General features: G+C 35.0%; 1 protein-coding gene and 1 pseudogene across 1 annotated transcript; one reads left to right on the top strand and one right to left on the bottom strand.

The window, feature by feature from the left end:
• Window positions 1–701: 701 nt before the first annotated feature.
• Window positions 702–3,923, bottom strand: LOC122050448 (annotated as a pseudogene).
• A 5,578-nt stretch (window positions 3,924–9,501) lies between these two features.
• LOC122050447 lies at window positions 9,502–10,323 on the top strand. The gene has a single exon (XM_042611349.1). It carries the CDS (start codon window positions 9,502–9,504, stop codon window positions 10,321–10,323), a length of 822 nt encoding a protein of 273 aa, XP_042467283.1.
• The last annotated feature ends 4,567 nt before the right edge of the window (window positions 10,324–14,890 follow it).

The raw sequence follows: 14,890 nt of genomic DNA, 5'->3' as shown, positions 1-14,890 counted from the left end.
ACGACAACGGTTTTTAACCGTTGTCTTTGAGGGTGATAAACAACAACAATGATTTTAAATCGTTGTCTTTTAAATTATTATCTTTTAATACCAATATATATCATATTTCAATATAAATATATAATAAAGAATCATAATCACAAAAGAAAGAATATTTTCCATATCAATGTCATTCAAAATGTTACTTATACAAGAATTACAATCACAAAAGAAGAAATATGTCTAATATTCAAATAAAATTTATCCCAATACAAATAAATAAATAAACTTCATTTACAACTAATGAACAATAGTTAAAAGACTAGAAACTTGTGATGGTGGTTCATGCCATATAGGATTGCAAGTAATTATTGTCAACCCAAGCCCCATCACAATCTTCAACTTGTAGAATTTCATTGGACTCCTCTTTCTCACTTGCTGATTCTTCCATGTCAACCTTTTCCAACATTGTTGATCATCAATTCCATAATAAATCCAGTCTTCCCACACCAGCTCCATCAAAAAGTCTAATCTTTTCATCCCTTTGATAAGGCACCAGGAGATCTCGACATATAAAAAATGCACATGAGACATAACCAAACATATACATACAAGATTGTGCAGCAAGTCTGGTTGTTCTTCAAACAAATCTGACAGATTTTTTTTCATAGCTTCCTCTAATTTTAAGACATCTTTCCCTGTGACTCCATACCATATTTTTGGTGCACCCCAGTGCATATAGTTTAATGAGTATAGATGATGATCTTCCACATGCTGTTAACAAAAGAAACATCAATTAACCTATAAGTTGAAAGTAAAGAATTATGCATTTGCAATGTGCAAGTTTATTAGATGTCAATTCTATGACAAGTTTATTAGATGTCAATTCTATGGCAGTCTCACGCCACATGTAAGCTATGGATTTGCTGAGTGTGTGATTTGAGAAATACTATCTTACCCAACAAAAGGAGGAAAAGCACATGTATGAAATCAATCTAACAAAAGTGCCTTCTGTTTTGGATCTCCTTACTCCTCAACCTGTAATCCAAATATATGCATAGCGATAGTCATTTAACGGCTTGTTTTTTGAAGAATCATTTGAAATATAGAACAATAATTCAAATTGATATCATATGGCAACATAAAACCTCCAAGGTCTCATTTCAAAGTGAAAACAATAAGGCATTATTCATGAGACAAAAGGAAAACATTGCTTGGATGATAAAATAGATAACAAAGGGTAAAAGGCCAAATGGCCAAATAAGGCTCTTTTGTATCAAAACAGCCGACTATCTCCCTATTTTAAAAAATTCTCTACTAAGCAGTTGCCACAAACAAGTAAATGGAAAGAACTTTTAGACATGATTTATAGCTGTTATAATCAGGACAAACGAAGGTGACTGGTGCTGAGAAGCTAATTATCAGTAAAAGCATTTTAGAAGATATTTAGTAGGGCCAGCTGATTAAGAAGATGATGCATACCTCAATTATTACCCGACCCTTTCTATTTGGCTTTTTGCCAGCATAGTCACCATCTGTCTTTTGTGATTTAGATTCCAACAGTGCTCGTAGTTTCTTGGGAATGTGTTGTTCTAAACGATCCATTTCTTCATTATCTTCTTGCATTCCATCTGTACCAAATTAATTTATTGCTCAGGAAGTCCAAACTGATGAATTAATCAAGCTGAGCATACTACCAATCATGGAGTTCAGTACAGCTATTACATTTTATATATCTTCCCTATAGTCATTAAGAAATTTACTTATTGCTGGTTTGTGCTATTGTTACATCAATCTAAATACCTGGAGGATAAAGGGATTAGAGTTTTACCTTCATCATTGCCCAAAAAGGATTCATCATTCATGAGACCATCAAAATCTTCCATGTCCTCTTCCTCTTCAAGTCCATCATAGCCTTCAACATACTCTATTTCTGCCTCCTGCTAAAATAAGAACAAACTGGATTGTCCACCAAAAATAGTTGCGAGAAAAGAAGATGAGGTAGAATGAGTCTGATCATTACTTCTTCTTCTTCAGTTGCACTTGGTTGGAGACCTTCCATTTCCAAGATATTATTATATGCCTCGACAGGGTAGTTGTATATGTCACCATAAATACCTTTCTTTAGGCGCTCTAGCAAATAACCAATTACACTAAATGGAGTGCTACAGATGAAGAGTCACAAAGCAATGAATGTAACCTTATCCAAAACTGCAACCTTTTCAGCTTTTTCCTCCCTCCTAGCTTCTCTCTTTTCTCCTTTCTGGGCACTGTCATTATCTTTTCCCTAAGTAAATGGCATAAGGTTGCAATTTCAATCATTCCCTAACATAAATGGCATGATGATGATGATAATGACCATGATAATGAAAATAAGAATATTTCTTCTCCTTTTTGGATATTGACAAAGAGTACTGCATACCTCACTTTCAATTCAATCTTTCTCATGCGGATTCGACATTGAGTCATTTTCGTTAGTCGTTGTTTTATTTTGTGCACAAGTAATTTAGGCCAGAACTCTTGAGAAAAACAAAAACAGTAAATCATTCAATACTTCAAAGATAGATTTCAAGAACTAGTCAGTGAGAGTAACAGTACCATATGCTTGTCAATAATTTCAATAGTCTTCTCATAGTTTCTTGGAAGTTTAACTCTCTCCCACAGTTCCTCGACAGTCAACAGTTCCTGCAATTCAGTTGCTTCCACTGCAAATAAAGTGGCTCTTGTATATACCATGAACTATTGAGGGGCAGATCATTGCTGGAATACAGGCATTGTTAAATTGTGTGGTCACCAATTATTCCAGTTCTCTCACATTGCTCCACACAATTTATGATACGCAGGGATGACATGAAACACAAAACATAACCTAATGTGTAAAGTATCTACTTCCAAGTAATTTAAGTCCAATCGTCGATTGTCAATTAAAGTCAGACACAAGAAAAAAAATAAAAATAAAGAAAGAATTTAAAACAAATGACTAAGGAAGTCTCAACAATCAATAGTTAAGAATTGCAAGACTTCTAACCATATTTGTTAAACATATTAAAGTTGTATAACTCAATGCATCATAGAATGTGAGAAATCAACATAGTAGTACTAAATTGATGAATACTGTGGTCTCAAAATTGCATAGCTGTTATTTTTTGTATCATGCTAGTATGAAGTTCCCAAAAGATGTGCATGCACTAATGATAAATTAAAAGGACAAAATGAATATTCATCTCTATTTCCAGGCCCTGTGACTAACAAGATAAGAAAGAGTTGAAATTCTGGAGTAAATTAAACAGCAGCATTCTGGACGTCTCTGGCTAACTAAAGCAAGGACACAAGCAAACAAAACAGCATTTTAGCGGTTGTCGAGGCTATACATAATTCCAACAGTGTTCAAAAAATCATATTAACCATCAACTGACGGTAAAATTTTCACGCAAACTTTTAGACAAATTGTTATGCTTTGGAAATACACTTTGCAGTCCACTCATTGACTGTAGAAGTAATTGGCAAGAGAAAAAGCCCTAATCTCAAACAATCTGACAAAAAAAAAAAAAGAAGAGAAGGATCCCTTAAACAATTTAATCTACATGCATCCATCAAATGTTGTACTGAGAGAAAGAATTGAGGTAGTGCTTACGATCGTAATGGATGCAGCGGCGGCGAGATGGAGATGCCCTTGGAGTGCGGAAACCAAATATATACAAGGACGGAAACCAAACCTTAAAGAGAAAGGAAAGGCGAGGAAATAGGGCTCTCGTCGCCTCATCGATGGCCAAAGAGGAGAGGGCCACCTCCTCTTCCGGTAAATAAAGGGAAAAGTTGTGATCTGCAAGAAGATCGAGTATGCAAGAACCGAGAGGGAATTGCGCGAGGAGGGAAAGATTAGAATCGGCTTTGCTGAAATCATCGTGGTAAGGTTTTCCAACCTTGTGGCCTCTATTGCCCATCTCTCTCTCTCCCCGCGACTGGTTCTCTACGAGTCATGAAGGGGCGATGGGTTTAGGGCTTGGAGAGGAAAGGAGAAGGGGCGGTAGGTTTAGGGCTTGGAGAGGAAAGGAGAAAAAAAACCTGAAGTAGGTGAAGAGATCATAGGTTGGACGAAAATGAAGGATCGAGAAGGTAAAGGGGGAATGCAGCGGCAAAAAATTTCGAGGAGAGGGAAACAAAAAATGCGGCGGCAAAAAATGGCGAAGGGAAAAAACGGCGAAGGAAAAAAATAGTGTATTCAACAAACACTTAATAGACAACAGTTTTCAAAAACCGTTGTCATAATCCCAAAAAAAATGCACATAAACAACAATTTTCAAAAACTGTTATCGTAGCATTTAAAAACCGTTGTTGTAGACCCAAAAAAACATATAAAGACAACGATTTTTAAAAATCGTTGTCGTAAGCTAAAAAAATTGCTAAAAGACAACGGTTTTTGTTAAAAGGTAAAAAGACAATGATTTGGCATAAAACTGTTGTCGTTTGAGTGTTGTTGAATGAAGATTTTCTTGTAGTGTAGACTTTGGGTGGATATAAGGCTATATATAAGAGGCTACAATAGGGATCAAGAGGAGGAATTGGTTATGGTCTCCCGATGAACTTGAGCTTCCCGTGTTCGCCCCGAATACTCAACTCAAGTTCATCAATAATAACTCATACCACTAAAGATCTATTATTGAACTACCGCATCAATCCCAAATTACATTTTGGGCTCCTTCTTATCATGAATGTGTTAATCTCCCTATGTTTAAGATATAGAATGCCCACTAATTAAATGAGTTACTGACAACTCACTTAATTAATATCTAGCTCCAAGAATAGTATCACTCAACCTTATCATCATGTCAGACTAAGTTCACCTGTAGGGTTTACATGACAATTCTTATGAGCTCCTCAAGGGGACATCATCAACCTAGATTATTAGGACACAGTTTCATTCTATAATCAACAACACACCATATAAATAATATCATTTCCCAACTTATTGGGCCTATTGATTTATCGAACTAAATCGCACCCTTTGATAAATTAAAGAAATAAATATTAAGTATATGTGCTTGTTATTATATCATGATTAAGAGTACACACTTCCATAATAACAGAGGTATTATTCTTTTATATAGTCAGTATAAAAAAATACTACCTCAAATGGTCCTGCTCAATACACTCAGAGTGTACTAGTGTAACTTTATAATTAAGATAAATTAATATCAAATTACACTACGACTATTCCAATAGTTTGTTCCTATCCATCTTAATCGTGAGCTACTATTTATAATTTATAAGGAACCGATAATATGATCTTCTGTGTGTGACACCACACACCATGTTATTTATAATATAAATTAATTGAACAACTACACTTAGCATATAAAAGTAGACATTTGACCAATGTGATTCTTTATTTTAAAATAAATGTTTACAAAAAGGTAGGCTTTTAGTATACACTCTAACACTTTATCTATGCATCTAGCATGGGTATAAAGATAAAGTGAATGCCAAACTAAATTGAATTATATTAAAATAAATGTTGTCTATTTACAAGAGTTAATAAAGTCCTAGCCAACAATTGGCTTTGTAGGGCACCTACTCTAACACATATGTTCCTGATTCAGCCAGAAACTCAGCTACTAAGTTTATAGACCCTTAGGAGTTTATAGTCTTACTCAGAAATTCGTAAGGATTATAAAATATTTTATTTTTTTAACTATATTAATTATTTAATATTATTTGTTTATAATTTTATGGTAGATTTAAAAATTCTATATGGGTTATTCATGATATTAATAGAATCGTGAATAACCATTGGGAAGGTGCTTCAATGACATATTCAAGCACTCTAATGACCACAAAGGACCTATGGTGGAATGAGTTCAAGGTATATCACCTTCAGTTTATATATATAATTAAAGTGAATATATAATCAATTAATTTTTCCAATTTTGTGGGCATTCAATTGGGACTTAAGTGAGGAGATGGAGATAAAAAGAATATTTAAGAAAAAAATATGGTGATCACATCTGACATGTACTGAGTCTTGCCAAAACTCTAGGGAAAAGCCACACTGTATCACCGATGAACATTGGGCCAAGATCTCCAATATTTGTGCAATTGAGGAGAGCAAACAAAGGAGTCAATAGAATAGAATGAATCAAACTTATAATTCCGGAGACTTGTCTACAATATATGCGGGAGATTCTATTAATATAGATAAGCATAGACACATATTGGTAAATTTTTTAACACTCTCTCTAATTTATTAATCTATATCAAATTATTTCATTATTTCTAATAGTATTTTTTAGACTAAAGACATGGGGAAGGGGCCTTCATTCATAGATACTTTTACCCATACATTTACAAAAAAAGACAAGGCTTGGAGTGGGGATATAGCTAAAGCAATAAAGGTTGGGAATAATCTTTATTTGATTTTAAAATATTTTTATTGTAATTTTATTATAATTTTTCTTATAACAATACATGATAAATACGATGAGTTAGAGCTAGTACTAAGAAATTCCAAATCTAGTGAAGACTCCAGCAGATTTGAGCCCTCTGTTGACAATAATATGAGTTTATGGATATAGGCCGGTGGGGGACCGAGAAAGGGGGAAGGATATTGGAAATGAGTTCCTTGAACAAAACCTAAAGAGTTGTTGGTACATCTTTTTCTACCCCACCAATAATAAGGGCCTAGATAAATAGCTTAGATAAATAGTTTGACTAAAGAGGTTAGTCATTTGAAGGGGATAATATTGCAAAGAGATCAAGAATTGTTGTAAAGGGATCAACAAATGTTACAAAGGGATTAGGAAATTAGTGATTTGCATCATAACAGGACTTGATAATGCAACATCTTCAACTAAGCTCCACTCTAAGTTAGATTCCTCCCCATTTTGGTGATAATGGTGGTGACGACATTTTAGATGGTTGTGATGATTCTTCATGACTTTATTATGTATGAATGTTATTTGTCTAATAATTAATATTTTTTAACATTAATTATCTGATTGTGAACCTTTAAATTTTGTATTTTTTTATTAATATTGTTAATTTATTTTGAACAGGGTTGTTGAGGTCAAAAAACTAGTACAGATTAAAAATTCATGTTAGAGTAAAAAGTAAGTATTAAGTTTTGTGTTAGTTTAAGATATTTTATTTCTTATTATAAATGATCATTTTTGTTTGTTTGTTTATTTTGATGCAGGAAAAGAAGAATAATGGAAGGAGAAAAAAGTGTTTGTCAAGAAAGAATAAAATGAGTTGGTGATGTTTGTATATTTTTATTTTAATAGACTTGTTTAACTTTTTAGAGAATGTTAGATATTTTTTGATATGATGACTTGCATGAATTTGATATGTTTCTTTTAACTTATTTGTATGGTTTCATTTTGACAACTTTGGACTTGTATGATTGTAAATTTGGTTTGGAATATTAATAGGATGTGTATCTTATGAATAACATGTGATATATGCTAAATAGGATGTGTATGTTATGAATAAGATGTGATGTATATGTTAAATAGGGCGTGTATGTTAAGTAGGATGTTTTGGATGTATATGTTAAGTAGGATGTGTTATAAACAGGTTTGTAAATGGATTGTATTTGGATTGGATTGTATTAACAACATAAAATGCTAAAATGGTTTGATTTCAAGCAAAATTTTCTCATTTTGGAACAAATTTGATGACGAAAAAAATGTCGCCAAATTATCATAAATTACTGTGATATCAATGATTCTCTCACGAAGCTTGTTTCATCCCAGAATTTGGGACGAATCTGATTGGGATGAATCTATGGATTCATCTCAAATTCTGCGATGAAGAAAGATTTATTGCAAAATTACCCAATTAGTAGATTGGCAATGAATTCGTAACCGTTGCAGATTTGGTAACGAAATTATTATTCGTTGCCAAATTTGGATGTCACACATTTAGCGATGAATCCATTTACGTTGCCAAATTTGTGACAAAAATCGGATTCGTTGCAAAAATTAGGATGAAATCAGAATTTCATAACAAATTTACGTTTGGGAATTTTGCGATGAATTTTATTTTTGTTGTAAATTTGTAATAAATTTGATGCCGAAAATAAAATTCATCACCAAATTTGGTGTCAAATTTATATTTTTTTGGTCGTAGAATTTGGCAACAGCTTATTCGCAACGAAAAAATTTTCATCAAAAAATTCATCCCAAAATTTTTTGTAACATTTTTTTAAAAAAATCATCATAGAATGTCTCTTTTTTCAGTGGCTATATCAACAAATACCTGATGAAGTTGAAGTGGATAGGCTTTACCTCTAATCATTTGGATCATGTTGACGAACTTATTATAACTCAACTTCCAAATCTTAAAATTTTAAACCCTAAATACATGTAATATATCCCAGAAAATAAGAAAAAAATATAAAAAAATTCGGATTGGATCCAGGTGCTCCGAATACACAAAGGCGCATGGTGTGTGTCTATATATATATATATATCCTACATGTCTATTTGGTGTGTGATTGTGTGTGCTCAGGTGCCTAGATCAAATCCAGTCACCTAGGTCCTAGATCAAATCCAACCTCCCAGGTGCCTGGATTGATATAGTTTTTTTTTAAAAAAAAAAAAAACTCTTTACCTTTAAGGTTGAGACATCTCAACTGGGTTATAATGTTCAAGCTAAAGCATTTTAAGATTTTATTTCTAGGGTTTAGACTTTCCAATTAAGTTATAATGTTCAAGTTAAAAAAAAAATTTTAAATGAAAAAAATTTAGACATTTACATAGTATAGTTTGGGGTTTATATTTGAGGGAACATTGATTTTTTAAAAATCAAAAAATATAATCAAGATGCATGAATTGAATCTGGATGCCCCAACTGGCATTGCGGACAAACACATAGGCGATTATCACATAGGGTATCAAAACCCTATATATATATTTCACTGTCCTAACACATCATGTTAAATTAGTATATCAATCGTCATAAATTAATTGATTTGTTGAATTTTTTTATTTATCATCTTTAATATATATACTCATAACACACTAAATAAAATGTGAAAACTAAGATGGGAGGATATGATTAACCTACGAGAGTCTCAAGAATATATTGAATTTTAATTTGGATTGATTAACAATCAAAAGTCCATAGTTTTATCTAAAATTCATGATGATGATATGAGTTCTAAATTAAAAAATTAAACATAATATGAGTCGCAAGAGTCCTAACAATAAATAATTATTATTGTTGAGTGAATATCATCATAAATCTAAATAGAGTATGGAATAAAGTTAGCGGACATAGGTACACTTAAAAAAAAAATGTTTCGGAGGTTGTCATTTGAATTAATTTGGATGGGTCCAAAATTTATAAATATTTTTTAGATTAAATTATAAATGTCTTGGCTACTACTTGTTTCTAGCATTCACTACGCCCACATGCTTCTTCAATTAATCTGCCAATTAAGTTTCCACTTCAACACCATCTCCATTACATTAACTCTTCTCATCTCCCTCTCGCTTCTCCTTTTGGCATCGTCACAGCCGTATGGGGACCGGGTGGCTGCGCTCCCTGCATTGCAACTCTAACGCCCTCGACGATGTCGTCGTGTACTCCCGGACACCCTCGTCTTCGTCGTCTTTGGCCAAGAAGCCCATCCTCTCTTCCGTCTCCTGTGGCAACGACTCCCACGCCGTCAAGGATGTCTGCTTATTACCGAAATACCCCTCATCGACGCCCAGGCCGAAGACCAAGAGTAAGCAGAGGCCAGTCCGGCCGCCTCATTCGCCTGCTGCTGGGCCCCGCTCCCTCGCGCTCCCCTTCCCCACGCTCGAGGATCTCCCCGCCGGTCAATCATCGCGCCGCGTGGTCGAGATCATCTTCGCCTCCAGCTGGTCCTTCTCCGGCGAAGGCGCGGCCGCCTTCCCGGGGGAGATCGAGATGCTGTTCCGCGTCCACAACCCGGCGCGAACGGTGGCCCGGTTCGAGGAGTGCCGAGCCGCGGCCCGAGCACGGGCCGCAGACGCGCGTTGCGCCGCCGACGGGAATGAGATGCTACGATTTCACTGCGGCGGCGGCGGCAGTGGGCTGGTTTACAACGCTGGCGTGGTGCGCAGCGCGGTGTGGTCGGCGGGGAAGAAGGTGTCGGGCGTACGGACCTTCTCCAGCAGTGGCATAGCCCACACGAGCGGCGGCGGAGCTGCCGGTAGACGTGGGATGCTGGTGTGCCGGGTCGTAGCCGGCCTAATCAGTTCCGAGTCGGAGAACGAGTCGTCGGAGGCCGAGTCGGTGAGTCTGGAGTGCGGGGAGCTTCTGGTATTTGATCACCGCGCAGTGCTCCCTTGCTTCCTCATCATCTACACGCTCTAAACCAAAACTGTCGATCCAAAATTCAACTCACCTTTCTTATTTTTGTTTTTTCCTCACCATTTCTGGGGGTTTTTAAGTCGTCCCGACTCAGTGACTTGGGAGATTTTGTGTCGTGAAAATTTGCCCCCATCTCTTCTTCAAGTGAACAGGGGATTATTTTCCATTTCATGCTTCTTGTTTTCTTGCATCTATGGCTGTCTCTTGCCTGTCATACTTTTCTGTGCTTGTAAGAAAGTTGGCTCGTTTTTGTAGGATTTGTTTGATGTTACATGGAACACAAAAACTTCTATATTGGTGAAATAGTAGGAACAACAGAGCCTTTTATCTATAGTTAAAGCTCAATCCAGTGAGATATATAGCACTGTGAATCATGTATCTTGTCTTGTTATGGTATTTCCTAGGGTGAATGGATCAGTGGTTTAATTTTAGTCCATCTTAACAATTTTTAAATCTGAGTCTAGTTGAACAAAAAAAAATCCTAAATCACAATGTGCCTTCGTATTCTTTTAGTTCTATAATAATATTTTTCAAATTAAATCAATTAAAGACAAAAAAAACTAAACAATACGCAATAGTCAAAATATTTCTATTATAAAAAAATTAAGATAAATATATCCAAAATGATCACTAAAAAAAAATAATCCGACTTGTAGTTTTAGAGTAAAAATATTAATCAAGTATGTATAATTAAATTGTTAAGTAATTTTTTTTTCAATCGATGACATAGCTAATCTATTCAATCTTTCTTGTGATATGATTGATCGAAGAAATTTTTTGACGAGCTTTAACTTTGAAAATTTTCATATAGTCAATAAGATTTTATAAGCAATTTGAGCATTTGGTAAACATCACTCATCTCTTCTCCTCATAGGGGGTATTCATACACCTCTACATGATTTGAGGAACAAGTCATCTCCCAAACCCAATAAGCAAAGCCGATCCATCTTAGTTCTTAATTAAAATAAATTCTTTTAGTTTATTATTAAATCAAGTTGTTTCATAACTAAACTAAACCCCTTTTAGTTTATTATCAAACCATAATGAATTTATATCTCTTATAATAGGCATAGCTCATCCATGTTTCTGTTCCAATAAATATCTTTCCATATTTGTCTTTTGTCTTTTTCAACCAAACTTTGCCTCTCTCTATTTGAGAATCTAATTCTCAAACTCATTTTAAGTCTCTAACATAAATTCATAATGCGCGTGACCTTATAAGTTCTCAGTTATATTGGTCGTCCATAATTAATCATTAATTATGAAATGATCATGAGTGATACATAGTGGTACATCATAATCCAAATTGACCAAAAACTCATAGTTGATTTCATAATTATTTCTAAACCCTTCAATAGCTATAGTAAATTATGTCTTGTTCTTTTCGCTTGTCTTATATCCACTTGGTTTAGGATATGGTCTATGTGTTAGTCCCCACTAGGCTGACTATGGCACATCTAGCTCAAGTAATATTTTCTTGTCCTTCATATTCAAGTTATTTGTACATGTGCCTAAGAGTACAATAATATTAACATGTGATGCTTTTTAACCAGACTTTGAGTAGCAATTCTAATAAATGATCATAGGATATACATCTGTTGGATTTTTCGGGCCGCAAAAATTGCTTTTTGCGTTGCGAAAACCCTGAAACCCCCATGCCACGGATCCGTGCGAAGAAATAAAATTTCGAAAACATTACGAGTACGAGTTTCTTACACTAGTTCTAAACTAGATCTACAAGGAGAAGGAATTTACCCTTGATGCGAAGCTCTTCGCAATCCCGCTCGTCCTCGGTTCGTTAGATCTCGAAAGTGTCAAAGTAGACACTTCTCTATGTGTATCCACACAAGCAAGAGATGGAGAGACCAAACAAAAGGAGTGCTAGCACCTTTCTAGGGTTCGGCCAAGGGAGGAGAGGGAGAGAAGAGAAGAGCTTGAGGAAGAAGATGGAGGTTTCACAACACAAATGAAACTCCCACACTAATCACAAGTGGCCGACCACTTTCAAAAAAAGGTTTATATACTCTATGGAATTTCAAGTCAAAAACTCTTGATCTCCCTCATGAGATGGCACACCATGAAGTAACATTGATGATGTGGAGCATCACCATTGGCCACTTAATGCCAACTCACCAATGAGGTGGCAAATGGTCAAGTCAAACTTAACCCTTCATCTTCCTCTCAAGTCAAGTCAAACTTGACCACTTCTCTCCCTTGGTTGATCTAATCTAACCATTGGTTCAAGTCAATTTAAATTTAATGAATCTATATTCATTGAATTAAATTAATTAAATGAGTCTAAGTCCAAATTAGACCCACTTAACACATGAACCAAATTGAGTCCAACTCAATTAACCTAATTTGGATTACTCTTAATCCAATTTGGTTCATCACATGAACCTAATTCTTTAGGTTCATCAAATGAACCTAATCTCCATCTAATTGCCCTTTGTGTGTGAACCTATAGGTTCTTGTAACGTTGGCAATGCTCCTAAACCTATTTAGAAGCATAAGTAATGAGCGGTATCTAGCAACACATCATTACTACCCAAGTTACAAGAATGTTGAGATCCAACATCACCTTGTGACTACTAATTGTGACTCCTCACAATATATGACATTATCCTAGACATCTAGATTGATCAATATGAGACATAGACCATGTCATCCCCTAATCAATCTAAATCTCGAACTCCAAGTAGACTCACTCGATCAAATGAGCTCAATATCTTATATTGACTCATTTGGGCATGGCCATGCACTTAGTGGTCTCACTCTATCAAGAATATCGATGTCTCTCCCGTCATATAGGAGGGATAGATCTCATCTACATCACTCACATCCCTCCGTATAATTTGTTACATACCCAGTAATCGCCTTTATAGTCCACCGAGTTACGGGTGACGTTTGACGAAACCAAAGTACGTAACTCCTTATGTAGGGAACCATGGTGACTTCAGGTCCAAGGACTAGTAGTCATACTAATAGCCACATGAGAAAGTATATGACACTCATATAACGATCCATGATACTTTCTCATGGTGGGTCATTCAGTATACATTCTCCAATGCATACCCATGTGTCAACTTGATATCTCCATATCCATGACTTGTGAGATCAAGTCATCGAGTTGACCTACATGCTAGTCTCGTCGCATTAACATTGTCCCTGAATGTTAATACTTGACTAGGAATGATTAAGAGTAGTGGTCCCTATATTATCTCACTATCGATTCAACCAATCGATTGATATAGGTAAGAACCTTCTACTCAAGGACGCTATTATACTTAGTTATTTGGCAATAATACAAGTAAGTATAATAACCAAAACAAATGTCTTTATTTATATACAAGAATATGATACAACGATTCCATACAACAATCATCAAATGATTGGCTCTAGGGCTCTAACTAACAACATCTCCTTATAAGGAGTGGTGAATCCTTTATTGACTATTCAAATATTTTCATACACTTCAACTTATATACAATTATCTCGAGTCGACACCTCCTCGAAGATGCTTACTTAAGATATCAAAGTATAGTCTCTATGACCAAGATAACTTGAATACTTCAAGCTGAAGGAAACTCGCACTTAAGCTGCAGTAAGAACTTCATTGACATATCCATATATGTAGAAAATCATATAAAGTCTCACAACAGGTCACTCTAATGAATTAGTTATCATGACTAGCATCCACATTTAACTCTTGATATCCCAATGTCTCCAACCATTGAAAAATAGTTGCTTGGTTAGACCAAAGAGTATAACCCATGCTAATCTCACAGAATTAGTGATGTCTGAACATATCAATTTGTCGACTAGAGAACATTTCAATATATTCATAATTACACATATAGAGATGCTCACTAATCGTGATCCAATCACAAGTTCTCTCATGCTATGAATTATATTGCGGGCATTCAATAAATGAGTTTAAGACACAATCAAATACATATAAAATGTATACTCAAATAGTGAATATTTATTTATCCAATAAATAGTATATTCCATAAGGTGATTGTCTTATAATATCTCTCAAATACAACATACTCTCACTTGGCCTAATGTCAATCACTATAGTATCTAATACCACAAGCCTCTACATAATCCTCAAACTCGTTTTGAGGTAGAGGTTTCGTAAAAGGATCCTCTAAGTTCCTTTTGGTGAGAATTTTCTCAATTTGTATTTTTTTCCTACTAATGATCTCTCTGATCAAATGACAATGGCGAATAACATGTTTAGATCATTGATAAGACTTGGGTTCCTTAGCCCGGTCAATGGCATTATTGTTGTCATAGTAAACTGATACTACTTTAACAATGCTCAAAAATCTTATCCAAGTTATGTGACAAACTTCATGATCAAAACTGCTTCCATTGCTGCTTCAAAAATTGCAATATATTCTTTCTTGGTGGTAGAATTTGTAATTATTTCTTGCTTGAAACCTTTCCAACGTATTGCACTTCAATTTTAAGGTGAATACGTATCCAGACTAGGACTTAGAATTATCCCTGTCTATCTGAAAATTGTATCAATATACCTATGTATAATTATATCACCCTTTCC

Source organism: Zingiber officinale, chromosome 3A, assembly GCF_018446385.1.
Source record: "Zingiber officinale cultivar Zhangliang chromosome 3A, Zo_v1.1, whole genome shotgun sequence".
In the NCBI taxonomy this organism is placed as follows: domain Eukaryota; kingdom Viridiplantae; phylum Streptophyta; class Magnoliopsida; order Zingiberales; family Zingiberaceae; genus Zingiber; species Zingiber officinale.
Note: the sequence above shows the minus strand (reverse complement) of the source record. Positions and strands in the feature narration are given on the sequence as shown.

Bases quoted from the DNA above. Each gene is read 5' to 3' on its own strand.
- LOC122050447 (XM_042611349.1), top strand. From the start codon at position 9,502: ATGGGGACCGGGTGGCTGCGCTCCCTGCATTGCAACTCTAACGCCCTC.